The 16,970-nt window shown below is 45.7% G+C and overlaps 1 protein-coding gene across 1 annotated transcript in view; it reads left to right on the forward strand.

The window, feature by feature from the left end:
• The first annotated feature begins 893 nt into the window (after positions 1 to 893).
• MAPK4 (mitogen-activated protein kinase 4) overlaps positions 894 to 16,970 on the forward strand; it is a 261,201-nt gene continuing 245,124 nt past the window's right edge. Inside the window, exon 1 of the mRNA XM_078674799.1 lies at positions 894 to 2,247. Coding sequence (XP_078530925.1) covers positions 1,702 to 2,247 — 546 coding nt within the window. The 5' untranslated portion in view covers positions 894 to 1,701. The remainder of the gene's footprint in view (positions 2,248 to 16,970) is intronic.

Genomic DNA, 16,970 nt, shown 5'->3' on the forward strand with positions numbered 1-16,970 from the left:
GACAGCCCCGTAAACCTTTAATGTGTGGAAAATGATACTAAACTGACGTATCTACCTATAAAAGGAGGAATGTTCTAGAACAGCGCTCGCCTTTATATAACCAGCCTGGCGCGCGCTGGCTGGCACAGAACGGTGGCTCCCAGGCCTCCGCGAGCCCCACTCGGCTTAACCTTGAGGAATTTGCATAGCGCGCGCGCGCGCGCGTGTAATAATCTTATCAGCTCACTCAATCTTTCTTTCATTTCTAGGAAAGCCGGAGGGCCGAAGGGATCACCGCCTTCCGTGAACAATGCGGGGAATTCGTCGAACCATAACAGTCTCCAGCGGCTGCAGAGATCAAGGGGCAACCGGCTGTCTGCAGGAATGCAAGCGGAAAAGGACTGAGCTAGGAAATGTACCCAGCTGAGCACCGGGGGCTGGAGGCAGGTGGAAAAGTACTGTGCTGCCCACCCCACCACCTTTCTTTAGTATGGTGACTCGCAGAAGGCCGGGCACAGAGAGGGAGTCTTCAGCCTCATCAGGCAGGAACATGAGGTCTTCCTAAGCCTGGGAGTCGAGGTGTCGCGACACCCTCTGACATTGCAAGATCTTGGACCCTACCAAGGATGATGGTGAAGCTGTTGTAAAAGCAGACATCTGGATTTTGTGCGACAGAGGACTCTCAGGTTGGTTGCAAAGTCTTGGTGGAAGGTAAGACCTTCATAAAAGTGAAGTGTCGTTGCAAGGCAAAATCTCAACGTTGAGTGCTCGTTCTTGAAGTGCAAACAAGGAGGAATGTGACACCGTTGTCGCTGCAGGCAGCACTATAAGAGTAGGTGCCAGTTCTTGAAATCCATGCTGGTGTGTAGATGCAACAGTGATTTTAGGATTTTTTGCTGCCCTTTATTCAGCTTTAATGTTGATGGGGTCTCAATTTGCTCTGATATTGAGAAACCCATGGGAAGGTACCTCGGAGCAAAGGGCGCTGCTGCATCCAGCGACATGAAACTACGCTACAATATTCCATGGGCAAGAGGAAAGGTGGTGTGAGCACGATGGCACATTGAAGTGAAGAAAAGTGAGACACGGACAGGTGCAGAGACTTTGGGAAGGCCGCGCAAATGTTACCATCATATTCTCAGGAACTCGTGCCCGCACCGACCACACCTCCTCCAGCATTGTTGAGCCATTAAACATTGAAATCTATGAGGATTACTCAGGCATCTGCAGTGCCGCTGCCCAAGGACACTCGTGGGATGGTCACAGAGCCGTCAGCGGCCATTGACTCGCTCCTGCTTCCTATAAATGCATGTCATGGTGTATGCAACACACCTTAGGAAGGAATGTAGAGGAAAGGTGGAGGGTGGCCGTACAGCAAAGCCTCCACTCACTGGAAAGCAGCCTGTAATACAACACTTTCATGAAAGCTTTCATGGAAGCTCCATTCCCAAAAGTTTACTTTTAGTGAGTACCTGCTCTAGGTTTTACGGTGCATTGAGGAGAGTACCAGACTTTATCCTCTTTTTATACACTCTTTTCATTAAATAGGGTGATCTTTCTATGTATTTACTGGAAATATTCACATTTCCCACATTTCTTACTGAAAAGAGGATTTTTTAATGAGGAATTACATTTCATGAAAACTGTGTACATATTCTCTATTCCCTGGAGTTTTTGTCTGCAGTTTTTTTTCTCCTTGCTGCACAAGTAGCTGCATGGACAATGGCTGGGAACTGTGACTGCATTGCCAGCATGTATGGCTATGACCTAGGATGTAGGTTCATTGACTTCAAGCCTCTGGGCTTTGGTGCCAATGGGCTTGTCCTCTCTGCCATTGACAGCCTCACCTGCCGGAAAGTGGCAATCAAGAAGCTCTCCATCAATGACGCGCGCAGTACGAAGCATGCCCTGCGCGAGATCAAGATCATCCGCCGGTTGAACCACGACAACATTGTGAAACTGCATGAGGTGCTGGGCCCGAAAGGAACCGAGATCCAGGGGGACTTCTTCAAGATGAGCGTGGTCTACATAGTGCAGGAATTCATGGAAACCGACCTAGCGCGTCTGCTGGAACAGGGAGCGCTCACCGAGGAACACGCCAAGCTCTTTATGTATCAGTTGCTTCGAGGACTGAAGTACATTCACTCTGCCAACGTGCTCCACCGAGACCTGAAACCTGCCAACATCTTCATAAGCACAGAGGACCTTGTGCTGAAGATCGGCGACTTTGGACTGGCGCGCATTGTGGATCAACACTATTCCCATAAGGTAAGTGAGTATGCATGAGCACTTTAATGGCTAATGGCATTGATTTTACAGTTTTTTTCCTGTTTCCCTAACATTGTTGAGTTTGTGCCTCATTTTAAATCTCTCAGCTCGCTTTGGTCCAAGTGGACGCCATGTTCCCAGTTTTGCCCACATCATATGGCTTTTTTTCTGACCAGGTAAACAATTCGCAACCAATCTATTCGCAACCAATCTTTCCAAATTCGTGGTTTGATGTTTGACCTCCACAGCATTATGCTGAATACAGAATTGTCATTACAGGTTGATGCACTGATTGACTTCCCTTTTATGCACAACCTTCTGTAACTTTCATTCAAAATCACAACTGATTGAAGCCAGCTGGCCAAGCCATTTTTTTTAATAAACGGTATCTAATTCCACGCAGAGCATGTTGAATGAACAGCAGGACGATATGTTTTTTACTGTAGCAGGAACATCTCAGGCATAAAGTGCTGTACATAGAAAAGTGTGTCAGAATGAGACTGGATTCCAGAGTCAAGCTTGTGATTGGGAGAGTACATTTGCAAAACTGGCTGGCAGCTTGATGCTGGCTAGGACATGGGTTGGGAAGTAAGGCAGGGTACCTCTGAGGAGAGCAAGAAGCAGATGGTCTGTATCACTGCAATGTTTTTGAATGAGAAGTGTGTTTGCCTACCCTCTAGGCGGTCTGTGGTATTCTATAATTCAGTCTGATCACAGGCGCGGGGAATGCTCTCACAGTGTACTGATGTCCTAAAAGTACCACCAGAGCTTTTAAATTCAAACATCTTTTTTTATGTTTGGCATATAAAAGCTTCCTCCTGTCTGAAAAAACACATTAGCAACAAAAGCAGAGGTACTCAAAGTAATATTTTGTGCTGAAGAGTTTATTACCTTCCAGACAGTCCTTTAAGGACACAGTACATTTTCTATTCTGGTCTCTGTTTCTGTTCGGTCTTCATCTCAGTGCCTGCTGTGCGTGCCTCACCGCTGCAGATAGAGGCCTGTTTTCTGTTGCATTGAGCAGAGATTATTGTTTCCTTTTCAGGGGGCGTATGTGCTTAGATGAAAATATGGTGGTGGTAAACACACGCCAGCTTCCACCCGACAAAAGTGTGAATGGCAGAGGTGATCTATTCTGCAAACTCCAGTAACCAGTCAGAGCCTTCAGGAATACCAGACTATAAATGTGAAATAGTTCGAGAATTGAAGAATCCAGATATAAAAAAAAATGTTGGCTGTCTTGCTAAACGATGTGATCTATATATCATAACATGTAGAGATACTTTTTTGTTAGTTTCCTTTAGTATCCATGCTGAAAAGTTTTATATATATATATATATATATATATATATATATATATATATATATATATATATATATATATATATATATATATCAAAAGCTCCCAACATCCAAAGGTGTGTAACCCATAAAGAAGAAAGCACTCTCAGGGGTCGTTCCACAGAAGATTTAATACGGGAACAGTACAGCAACGACGCGTTTCGCCATAGGGCTTTTTCAAATTGTGCCTATATATATATATATTTAATTTTTATGTATTTATTTATATATTAAAAAAATTGTTCATAGCCATCAGCAGGCATGACAAGAGAGCTTGCAAAGCTGGAACATAAAATACAATAACTAGTTGTGGCCTGACCTTATTGGTATTCGTGCACCCTTTCCTACCCCTTTGCGAGGCCCATAGCATTTTCTAGCAATTATGTGGTTCTTCTTACACCTGCCATCGTGGTTTTGAAGTGCTTTCATTTGCCTTGTGTTGGTGGGCGGCCTTTGGAAAGCACGATCGAAAAGGTGTTTGCTGTAGATTGGTTACATGTTGGGTGGTGTGCATGAGGTTTGAAAAAATCATATAAGCAAGGTACAGCCGCCCTTTCTGCGCATAAGCATGAGGTCATGCATAAAGTGTGCAAATAGACACAGTCGCATAGGCAGGTGCTTACCATCTATCATGAGGAGAAACCACCTTTGATGTGCAACAGAGGGGTTCACCGGGGTATAGACTATAAGGAGTCCACCAACCAGGACTGGTAGACGTTCAACCCACTGGCTGAGTTATGCACTGAGGAGACCAAATGGAGAGAAGCATTGGAAATCCACCAAGGGGGTTCTATATAAAGTCCGCCAAGGAGCTACAGAGTTCCAGCTCGCTGGTAAGCCACTGAGGGAGGGCAACCCATTTGGGCACAGGTAAGCCACCACTGAAGTACGGTATGGAGTCTATCTCGGAGCGGAATAGGCCAATTCCACTGGGGGGTGCTAGTAAGCCACCAAGGGAGTACTAAATGGGGCCCATCCAGGAGCGACAGAGGCCAGACCCATTGGAGCACTGGTAAGCCACCAAGGAAGTACTATATAAACTTCACTCAAGAGTGACAATGACCCAACCTACTAGAGGCACTGATAAGTCACCAAAGGAGTACTATACAAAGCTCACCCAGAATTGACTGTGGCCCAACCCAAAAGGGGCACTGGTAGGCCACCAAGGAGTACTGTAAGAAATGTGGTTATTAGTTTAGAGGTGTGGGGCCCCACTCAAATAATAGTAAGGATTATACAGTAGCACACATGGAACTCATTTATACATTTTCTAAATACTACAACAAAATAACTGTTGTTGCTTGATACAGCGAAAAATCAACACACTTTTAAGGTTTCAGCCATCACAATGGTATTAATTGATCTTCGTAGGACGTAACTAAAAATAATGAAAGGTGTGCACCACACGTGATTTACCATAGCCAAATAAATTCTTGAATCAGTGAACAAGGCCCATGGTATATTGGTTTACCAAATGACCATGTAATACATTCTTCATGGGTAATACAATGGCACAATTGTGAAATTGCGTAGTGCTGTAGGTCATCAATGGTTTACTTGTGAAAATATTGACGCCGTTTCTACCCTTTGAGAAATTAGAGGTTCTCTTCAGGACAGAGAATAACCTGGGGAAACTTGCCCCTAAGGATACTAGGAGTAAAAACTGAAGAGAGCAAACTCCCTCTCTGAAAGTGAAAATTGACACTGTATGCGCTGACCAACAATATTCAAATGTACTTACAGGATAATGGGCGTAATTGATATTCAAGATTACGCACTACTGTGTCTGTTAACAAGCGACTCTGCAATGGGAGTGCAAATAAAAATGATGTGGCCTGATAGACTGTCAATGTCCTCCAGGGAGTTGCTGAGTTTCTTTCGGAAAGGGACTTTGCTCCCTTCGGTTTTTGCTCCCTGTATCCTCCTAAAGGGCAAGTTTCCCCAGGTTATTCTTTGCCCTGAAGATGTCTGCGTTGCTCAGTGTCAGATCTGGTGAGGCTTTCAGCTGCACTTCAAGGCTCTGCGGGTCTTTACATTCGAGCCAGATCTGGTGGACCTTCAGTTAAATGTAAATGCCAGCATTTGTAAAGCGCACAGCTACCTCCAACGGAGGTGTCCCGGCGCTGAGAGGCATCGGGAAGATTAAGCAAGCTATTGCCCAGAATCACATGGTGCTGGGCTAACCTGCCGCCGGAGATCGAACCGTGAACCCTGTGGTCTGGAGTCAGGCACCTTGGCCGCTGCGCCACACCTCTTCCTCTTAAGAGCGGCGCGGCTCTGCGAGGCGTTGCGCCTCTTCATGTTGACTCCGGTGAAGCGTTCTGTCAGGATCTAAGTAGCACGGCTCTGTGCCAGATCCGATGGAGGTTTCAAAGAATACACAGCACACCACAGGAGCGCCGTCACAGTCATGTCACCCTGGACCCTGGCAGAAAGGCACATTTGGTTTAGGCAGAAAAAGGCCAATTTTCTAAAAGTGGCATTTTCAAACTAGTGATTTAAACTAAAACTTTACCATTAAAGAGGATTTTAAATTACAATTCAAATGAGTTGGACGTATTTCTCTATCTGCTCCAAAGCTTAGGTTTTCACTTGTTACGTGTAATAAGGTAAGCCAGTGTTAGACTATGGGAGAGCTAGCTTTGCTACAATAGGACCTTTGTGAGTAGGTTTTTGGGAGTTTTTCACTGCCAAGACATGTGAAACGCAAGCATATATGTACTACCTTTTAGAAGAAATCCACAATCCTGAATTTGATCAATGCATCGATCATCCAACAGGTACGGACCACAAACGTCGAGTATATTTTTAGATCTTCTTTATTTGATGCAGTTTAAAAGTGCAAGTGCAATATCATATTAAAGACATATTAAAGACTTTCAAGATTCTGTCGGAGTTGACAAAAAAACAGACAGATCCCAGTCCCCCATAGACTGTAATACCTTTCAGGGATACTTTCTGGAGAAAGTAAAAACTATTATGCAGGAGATAAAAAGTGGTACATTAAAAGGGCTGGATACACCTATAGCCCCTCTTGAACCAATTGATTGTTCCATCGCACTGTTTCCAGAGATTGACACGCGGAGTCTGGAACAGCTGATGGATAGAATCAAATCTGGATCTCCAGCGGACCCGTGCCCACCGAAAGTCTTTCAGACAGCCCGTCCCTTATTGGAGGAGTGCGTTATCTCCCTCCTAAACAGATCTTTGAAGACAGGGCAAATACCAGCAGAATTTAAAGAGGCGCGTGTAAGACCCCTACTGAAGAAGTCAGGCGCAGATCCTGCTATATTAAAGAACTACAGGCCGATCTCTCAGCTACCATTCCTTTCAAAAGTACTGGAACAGCATGTACTAAAATCCCTGTCCAAGTACTTGGAGTCTCACCATCTACTCCATGAACGACAGGCAGGGTTTCGAGCACATCACAGCACCGAGTTGGTGATGCTCTCGGTGCTGGATGAATTGAGAAGCCTGGCTGACGGTAAGAAACCGAGCGCCCTGATTTTGTTAGATCTGTCAGCGGCGTTCGATACCGTCAGCCATGCTCTGCTCCTAGAAAGATTGAGTGATTTCGGTATCAATGGCCTGGCCTTCAAGTGGTTGCAATCCTTCCTGTCAGGTAGGACCCAAAGAATACAACTTGGGGAAGAAACATCTGTAGTGGGGACGTTAGAATGTGGGGTACCTCAGGGCTCGGCCCTATCCCCACTTCTATTTAACCTATACCTGCAACCTTTGATTGTTTCCCTGGCGCGCATGGGCTGCACTGTATTTAACTATGCGGACGACACTCAGCTGTTGCTGAGTGTCGATAACACAAGTGCCGCACAACTTCATACCCAGAACATCTTGAGGTACACGGTCCAATGGATGACTGGAAATCTTTTAAAAATTAACCCAGACAAGACTGAGGTATTGGTGATTCCATCTGCCACCTCTCCGTGGTCTGACCTCTACTGGCCAGCGGAGCTAGGCCCGGCCCCTAAACCAAGCCCAAATGTAAAGAGCCTGGGGATCAAACTTGACTGTGACCTATCAATGGTCAATCAGATTTCCTCCGTGGTGGGTAGCTGTACCAACCTTATTCGACAGCTACGTAAGCTAGTACCTGTTATCTCCCAATCTATGCTACGTTCCATTGTTGCAGCTACCGTGATCTCGAGGATAGACTACGGTAATGCTCTCTACCTCGGCCTGCCAAAAACCCTGACTAACAGGTTACAGGTCATTATGAATGACGCTGCTCGTCTCATCTTTAGATTGCCAAGACGATCCAAAGCATCTCCCCTGCTACAGAGCCTCCACTGGCTCCCTATTAAGGAGCGAGTGGAATTCAAAAATCTGTGTATAGCTCACAAAGCAATCCACGGGCTGGCGCCTGCTTATATTAAAGACCGTATGGAGGTGTACAGCCCAATGAGAACCCTAAGATCTTCAGACTCTCAATTATTGGTTTGCCCCTGGTACAAACTTGTTACCAAGGGAGGAAGAGCCTTCTCTGTGCTAGTTCCTCAGCTTTGGAATACATTACCTGAGTCGCTGCGCAGGGAAGAGAACCTCCTACGTTTTAGGAAGGGTTTAAAAACGCTATTGTTCAGGAGGTCCATGAATACTATCTAGTTTAGTGGATGCTGCTCTCTGTATTGTCAAGTTGTTGTTTGCATCATCGATTCCCAAGCGCCTAGAGGCCTGCAGGTGATTGGGCGCGCTACAAATCAAAAATAACAATAACAATAAAGCGAGTGACCAGCCAGACGCGTTTCGACTGCCTCTCGGCAGTCTTGATCTCCTTTTAAAAGACCATACTCTCGGCCCTATGAGCCTTTAGGGCCAACCTTAGGGGTGACTTTTAAGTCTTAAAAAGGAACATATAGACCTTAGGGTTATTTTACTATGTCAAAATGGCACTTTAAAATTGCACTACAGGCTGCAGTGGCAGGGCTAAGACATGTTTTACAGTGCTACTTCAGTGGGTTGGACAATGAGTGCTGCAGCCCACTAGTATCGTTTAATTTACACACCCTGGGTACAATTATTACCATTTACTAGGAACTCATAAGTACATAAAATGAACCAGTCTGGTGTATACCAGTTTTACCTTGCTTAAGAGGGAGGGAAACACTTTACAACTGATTAGCCGCAGTAAAGTGCGTAGAGTTCTAAAAGCCAATGAAAACAGGTTCAGCACAGGAAGGCACAAATCTGGTGTGACCTTGCAGAAAGGGCCATGCCCAGTAAGTAGTAAATAGGGTCCACCCAGGAGTGACAGTGGCCCAGCCCACTGGATGCACAGGAAAGCCAGCAAAGAAGTGTATATGGAGTCTACCTAGTGCAACAGAGGTCCAATCCACTTGAGGCACTAGTACGCCACTAAGCGAGAACTATATGGAGCCTGCCAAAGAGTGACAGTGGCCTGGCCCACTGGGGTCACTGGTAAGCTACCAAGGGAGTGCTCACACAGGAGCTACAGAAGCTCAACCCTTTGTAGGCACTGGTAATCCAACAGTGGAGTACTTTATGGCTTCTACTGAGGAATGGCTGGTTGAACATACTGGAGGCATTGTTAAGCCACTAGGGAGAACTATATTGAGGTACCCAGGAGCAACAGAGACTCTAATGCCCTGGGTGCCCACGCATGATTACTATACACAGGTTTAGAGTTTATGTGTCAACATTAAAAGTGCAACCCCTTGTATCAAAAGACACTGCTCTCCATGGAATCCTTCGGTTGTGGAACTTCATGCACTCAATAAGACTGGGAGCTGCCAGTGAATTGTGTTTAGAACTAAATAAATTGGTGGTCTTGTAGGTTGAATGTTGATTACATTTCTAAAAAGAATAAGAAGTATTGGCAGTTCAGGGAGGATGATAAAGGGGAATAATAGAAGAGGTGTTTGCCCATTCCCAGCTGGCATAAACAGGGGAAAACACCACAGAAATACCCCCTTGACCCATTTGCCATATACCTGGACCCTTGGCAGTATGTCTGGGAGGAGAACCAAGTAGGTTGTTGATGATTGTAATTCTTCAGAAGGTGGATAGAATTGTCTGAAAGGATTGGTGGAGTAGTGACATGATGCAGGCAACACATGGGAAGGCCCAATCTCTGCACATTCTACACTAGTTGAATCCTGCAATGAAGGCACGCTCACTGTATGTGTAATCTGGCATCCCAATTTGTGAACAGGTCTTCTGCTGCTTTGGGGTGTCTTCTGTCCCACACATCCGGCATTGCAGATGACCGACACAGAAGAGGTGAATCCCATTGTAAGTGGGTTGGCAGGGCTAAGAAGGTTCTTGTACCAATGCTAGCTACAAATAGAAAAGCCCAGGCCCTGAATCTGTGGTTGGAGGCAGAAAGGGGATAGAAACAGGGAAGCAAACACATGAACACAGGTAAAATCCGCAAATGAAAATACGGAGCAAAATACTGCGTAAACGGGCTCAAAAAGCACTGATTCCTCTGAATTGTGCTACTCTATGAGTGACAATAGCTCAGCCTGGTGAAGGCAATGGCTAGACACCTAACAAATGCTCTAAGGAGTATCCAGGAGTGCAGAAATCTAAGCCGCTGGAGGTACTGGTAAGCCACCAAGGATGTATATGAAGGCCACCCAAAAGTGACAGAGGCCCAAGCCACTGGAGTCAGGGGTAGCTCACCAAGGGGGCATCATAGATAGTCTACCTTGAAGTGGCAATACCAGCCCTCTAGAGACACTGGTAAGCTATCCAGGGGTATCACACAAAGCCCACCCAGGAGGGACAGAAGCCCGACACACTGGTGGGCCACCAAGGAAGTACTATTTAGTGTTCACCATGGAGCGACCGAGGCCCAACCCTCTCTCCAGACTCTTGCTCAGTTAATAATTTGTTAAAATTTTTTTGCTTTCAATTAAATACATGGTAGTGCATGTTTAATGACTAAATACTGTGCGGAAGGTGCACACTTTGTGAAGAAAGCATCTCAGGCCTGATGTGAGGGAGTTTCCTGCTGGTCAGGAATGTCTTCTCGCCTGCACTGGCTTGTAAGTGAAGGAATACATAACAACAGTGAGGACAAAGTTTCTGGGACAACTCAATTTTTGGCATTTCTTATCATCCCATGCAACGAGCCACCCTTGCAAATAGAGGAAGTGAAGAGTAGATGAATGAATGAATGAAGGAATGCATTAATACGCACTTGTATAGCGCATGGCTACCCAGGGGCATCTCAGCGCTTTCATGTGACGCCTCACTCAGCAAGCACATCTCAGGAGAAAAGGAAGGTTTTCAACTGTTTTCTGAAACTAATGTTCTTAGGTTCCAAGCGAATATGCTCAGGAATATGGTTCCATAGCTTGGCTGCATTGTATGAAAACCGCCGACCTCCTGTTCGAACACGCTTAATCATAGGTACTACGAGTAAGCGTTTATGCTTAGATCTGAACAACCTGTTAGGGTGATAGAGTTGAACCTTCGCCTGGATCAGAGGGGAGGCTTTTCCAGAAATGGCTTTGTGAACGATGCACATCGCCTTAAAACTAATTGTGGCCTGAATGGGAAGCCAGTGCAGACCTATAAGGGCAGGTCTGGCTGAACACCGTTTTCCGATGTTAAATAATAGGCGGGCAGCACAGTTCTGAACAATTTGTAATCTGTTGGTAGTTCCCTGGGATGCATCAAGGTACACTGCGTTTGCATAGTCCAGTCGCGAGAGTATCAGGGCCTTGACTAAGACCCGTCAGGCGTCAAAAGGAAGAAGAGAAAGGATCTTCCTTATCATCCTAATCAGTCCATGACAACTAGCTGCAACTTTATGAGCCTGTTCTTTTCAGTCAAGCTTGCAATCGAGCCAGATTCCCAGACTCTTGATCTTCTTTTTTGGGGCAGGTGGAGTGCCCAGACAACTGGGCCATGAAGTATCAATGCTGACAGGGACAGTATGCCCAAGAAGCATTAGTTCTGTTTTAGCTCCATTTAGATTCAAGAATGACTCATCCATCCAATCAGAGATCTTACCCAGGCATGATATTAGACCTGGCTCTGATTTGTCCCCTTGACTAAGGGAAACCACTAGCTGCGTATCGTCGGCGTAAGTGACGATTTGGATCCCCCAGGGATATGCCCATTCAGCTAGTGATCTCATGTAAATATTAAACATGGTGGGACTTAGTGATTATCCCTGGGGGACTCCACACTGCAGAGGGATATCCTCTGATGCAACTTCGCCTTCATAGTCGGAGAAGCAGCGGTTGTCAAGAAAGGTAATTGTTGTTTACCATGATGTCCATATGTGGGACGTTCCAAGCAAATATCAAGCCCCCCATACTGTAACTCAGTGACATGCAAGATCATGGCAGGGGGCCTCTTGGGCTCTGTTGTCAGAGCTGTGACTGATTGTCGAAATCAATCCTGGGGCTGTGATGCGATTACTTTCATAGTTCTGTATCTGTGAAAGTTGAGCATTCTGAGCAGCTGAATAGTGTGAATTAATTTCTTTCTCTCATTGGTGCCTGGACTTGCTTTGCATTCCCATCCGACGCTGAATGATTTTGAGTTCATGGGCAGTATTTATTTATTTACTTATTAAAGTTATTTTTTTGTAGTGCTGATCTAGACACATGGGCAGCGGGGCGCTTCTCCAGTGCTCCAGAGCGGTCTGTGCCATCACATAATAGATGGAAATTTGAGCCTGTATATTGCATCTGTAGACAAATGAATGATACCCTGGGTATGTGTTCTTGTTTACCATAAATATGAGCTCAAAGAATGTCAAAAATAAGGTTGGACATTATTTTGGCAGATCATCTTCTTGGCATCGGATGACAAGCAGTGCAAGCCACTTTTAGGGCCAGATGAATCAAAGGGTATTACCCGTTCTGTGTCTATGAGAAAATGTTTTAGTAATAATTGGCCTTAGTTCTCACCACAAGATTCTTTTTCTGAAACCCAGCTTATGCTAACAGACACATAGGGCCAGATGTAGGTATCCACATACCGGTCGGAAAACGGCCGAAAATACCGATTTTCGGCCGTTTCCGACTGGTATTTGGACATCGGTTTGTAGGGGCATGTAAAATTACAGAATCGGTCATTTCAGATGTAGGTAGCACTGTTTTCAGTGCTACAAGGGTTTAGGAATTCTTAATTTACCACCAACTAGTAGTTGGTGGTAAATTAAGAAAACCATTTAAAAAGCATTTTTTTTGGTTTTTAAACAGTGCCATGTATGTATGTCAGCAACATGTGCACCCATGCACAATTGAGGGGTGCAACAAGGTGTCAAAGTGACACCCTGCCACCCTTCAATTTTTCCCCCAATTACCGAATCGGTATTTACCGATTCGGTAATTGACATTGATTCCTATGGGCCTCAAGGCCCATAGGAAACAATGGCAGTTACAGACTCGGTAAATACCGATTCATTAATTACCGAATCATACCGATTCGGTAATTAATTCGGTAAATATACCTACATCCCGATTGCCAGTTCTTAAATACCGAATCGGTATGATTCGGTATTTAAGAATCGGTAATCGGGGATTACCTACATCTGGCCCTAAATGTGCAGTTTTGCACCACAGTGGGTATTTTTCTGGAGTCTGAACAAATTCTTCATTACCATGTAGTCTTGTTTTAAAATAAAATAAAAATGGGGTATGAACTCAGAGGGCCAGATGTGCGACCATTTGATTTTGCGCATCCCATTTTGCGACAAATTACGAGTTGCAAATTGCGTGGCGGAAAATCAGATGTACAACAGTGTGTTTAGCACTGTTCACGATTCCCAATGTGGTCGCAAATTGCGAGGCTCAATAATATTAATGAGCCTCTCGCAATATGCGAGCCCATTGGGAATGACAGGCTCTCCCAGGGATGGTGGTCTGCTGGGCTCAGCAGACCACCATGTCTGGGGCTGCTTTTAGATAAAGCACTTTTTTTTAAATGCAGCCGTTTTCGTTTCATTTTTTAAGGGCAGGCAGTGGTCCCTGGGACCACTGCCTGCCCCTAAAATATAATTTTGCATGCATTTGCAAAGGGGAAGGGGTCCATTGGGGACCCCTTACCATTTGCGAATGCATTACCACCTACTTGAAGTAGGTGGTAATTGCGAGTGTTTTGCGACCGCAATTGCGGTCGCAAAACATTAGTACAGGAGTTTGAGCGTCGCTATTTGGAAGGGAACGCCCCTTCCCAAATAGCGAGTCTCTAAACACTTTTTTGCGAGTTGCAATTTATTTGCGACTTGCAAAATTGCGTTGGTACATGGCCATGACAATTTTAGCATGCGCAAACGGGTTGCTAACCTGTTCGTGCATGCTAAAATTGTTCGTACATCTGGCCCAAAGTCTTTTTTTATGACTATGAGCGCTTCAGACTGATATAATATGGTTTCATGCTATTTGTATGCTCACATGTATGTGGGATTTGTATTGCAGAAACTAAACCCAATAGCAGAAGAGGGCTGTGCAGGGTCTAAGACAGAAATGCTGTCAGAGAGTGAATCCAGGCCGGTTGTGCTGGGTTCTGAGAGGGAAGGTGGACTGCTCACTCAGTCTTGATGTAACATTCTTTAAATGTGTGTCTTCAGTTCATTCCAAAATCAAATAGGTTTATGAAAGGCCCTGATGGGTACAGGGATGTCGTTCCAGAACCTTGGTGCATAGATGGAGAGGGCTTGTCTATTTGTTTTTCTTTCTTGCACTTCTTCACCCACAGTCTGATAGTGTCTTTGCTGCGGGTGTGCTAAGAGTCACCAGACATGGTGAACTTTTCAACCAGATAGGCAGCGATGCCAGTCAATATGGCTTTAAAGATTTTATTTTATTTTATTTTATTTAAAGTTTTATAGAGCGCAAATGTGACCCGTTAGGGTATCAGAGCGCTTTACAGGGAAACATGTTGCATACAGGTTTGACACAGGCAAAAACATGGATAGGGATTAAGGGAAGTGACTACATTAGGACATAATCAGGGTACATACAATTATCAGGGGGGCAACAAGTCAGCAAAATGCAATGAAAGCCAGCAGTTACATATGTGGGGTGACGCGTCAGCGATGTGCAGAGAGGGTCCACAATTACATATGCAGGAATAATGGACCAGTACAGAGAATAGGAGCAACCAAGCAGACAAGAGATATTTCAGAATAACCAGAGCACTGCCGTGAAGCAGAGTGCACTGTGAAAGAAAATTAAGGGAGGAACTTGCTCATGAGGAATGTTTTAGCTTCCTTCTTGAAAGTTGACAGAGAAAGGATTCTTCTGATGGAGGACGGCAACGAGTTCCATGTTCTGGGTGCTGCCCCAGAGAAGGCACGGTTATAGGTTTTATCTATACTGAAGTAGGGTGGCTGTAGTACAAGGTCTCTGGCGGACCTGGAGCTTCTGAATCCACCGGATACCCAAAGTTTCTTGGCAAGATATGCAGGAGAATTCGTGTATAGTGCTTTGTGCGTGATACAAGCCAGTTTGAGCTCGACTCTGGCTTCAAAGGGGAGCCAGTTCAACGCCTTCGGATGCGGGAAGATGTGGTCAATTTATTTGGAGCCTGTTAAGAGTCTTGCTGCGGCATTGAGGCAGGCTTTCAGGGGGACCGTGGAGATCTTGGGTAGGCCTGATAGGGGTGAGCAGCCGTAGTCAATCCTGGAGATAACTAACGCCTGGACTGCGTTTTTTAGGTCTGCAGCTTCAAGGAAGGGTTTTAGTTTTCTCAAATAGCTAAGGTGGAACCTGGCAGTTTTGGCCATCGAGTTGATGTGGTAATGCATATTCAGTTGGCTGTCCAGTGTTATGCTGAGAGATTTGGCAGATTCCACTATGGTCGGTGTGCAATTAAGTGCTGTGATCGAGTTGGTCCATTTCAAGATGTCAGTAGTGTTTTTAGGGGGGAAAATGAGAAGGTGTGCATTCAGCTTGAGCTGGTTGCTGGCAAGCCATTGAACTGTTAACTTCAGAGGCTCATTCAAACAGATAATCTCCTCTAGGGATGAGATTTTGGTGGAGTTCTGGGTATCGCAATAAGGGGACAGGTGAGGGGCACAGGTGAGGGAGAAAGGCAGCCCTTCAGAAGGGGGTTCGCGGTGGAGGCAAGTAAAAGTTAGACGGGTAGGTGAGGCGAAGAGGCCATGAGGCGTGCACAGAGGGTGGTGCCCATTTAACGGACAAACGCTAAAGGGTGCTGCCTCGGTTAGTGGGGGGCAGAGATCCAGCCTTGTTCCAAGATCGAGGGAGGGGGCTGTATTGACAGCGAAGGCCAGCACCGAATAGGAAACTTTCACTAGGAGCTATCTTGGCTAGTGCGAGGCAAGGATCCAGCCGGGAGCAGCGGGCGGCAGTGAACCAGGCAGGTTTATATAGACTCAGTACTCTGAAACTTCATTCAGAGTGCTAATTGTAGTTGTTGAGATGCAGGCAGAATGTTTATCTCGAGTTTTTTTTATAAATTCAGTACTCTTAAACTTGTTCCATGTGCTAATACAATTGTTGAGGTGGTGAAGACGGCCTTGAAGGGGGACGGTCATAGACTGGGCTGAAACCAGGTCTGGCAACACTGATCACTGAGTCAGCCAGAAGGGGGCAGTAGGAGACATGGAGCAACAGCCAATGCAACAGACTCATTTCGGTGCTGCGATTAAAGAACTGGGTCGTATCAGCCTCAAGATCAACGAGATCGGGGAAAACAGACTAGGCCGCAATCTTCGCCTCAAGTGCGGCGGCTGCTGACCTCGGGGACCTAGGGCCATCCCCAAGATAGATGAAAGGCTGGCAGCGGGTGTAGGAGGCCACCTGCCAGGGCTGCAGGGCATCAAGCGAACCGGTGGCGGGCAGCAGACAAAGGGGAGGGACGCTTTCTCTCCGGTCGACCCCACACTGGGCCATGAGAATCCGGGTTGCTCCAGAGCAGTCGGCCGGCCTCAGGTTGCAGCCAGCCCCTGCAGCAGGCCTGGCACCAGGCGCTGAGGCCGTCACCAGGGGGAGAGCAGGCCGGAGTGAAGATGATGCAGTAAAGGTGGTGCAAGGGGAGATGAATTAGGGCGATGATCATAAAGTCATGTTTGTGTAGGCCCTTGCTTTGTGATGTTTCCTACTTTAATAGACTAAAATTGCTGCCCATAAATGTTTTTTAGGGTAGAGTATTTGTTACTTGTAGTAAACATGAAACTCCCATCTGATTATCCAGTAACACCATCTTTTACAGCAAATAATAGATGTGGTGCAATTGATTTCATTCTTGCCACCAATAATCACTAGACTGCTATTCTAAACTCTTAGGGTCACTGTCGGCATGAGATTCGTGGAATTTGTTTTTACGTAATTACTTGAAATTCTGCAAAATCTCCGCCCAATTACGCTAAATGGAAAACCAGTCTTTGCCTCTATATTTGAGCTCAATATGCA

Source organism: Lissotriton helveticus, chromosome 2_1, assembly GCF_964261635.1.
Source record: "Lissotriton helveticus chromosome 2_1, aLisHel1.1, whole genome shotgun sequence".
In the NCBI taxonomy this organism is placed as follows: domain Eukaryota; kingdom Metazoa; phylum Chordata; class Amphibia; order Caudata; family Salamandridae; genus Lissotriton; species Lissotriton helveticus.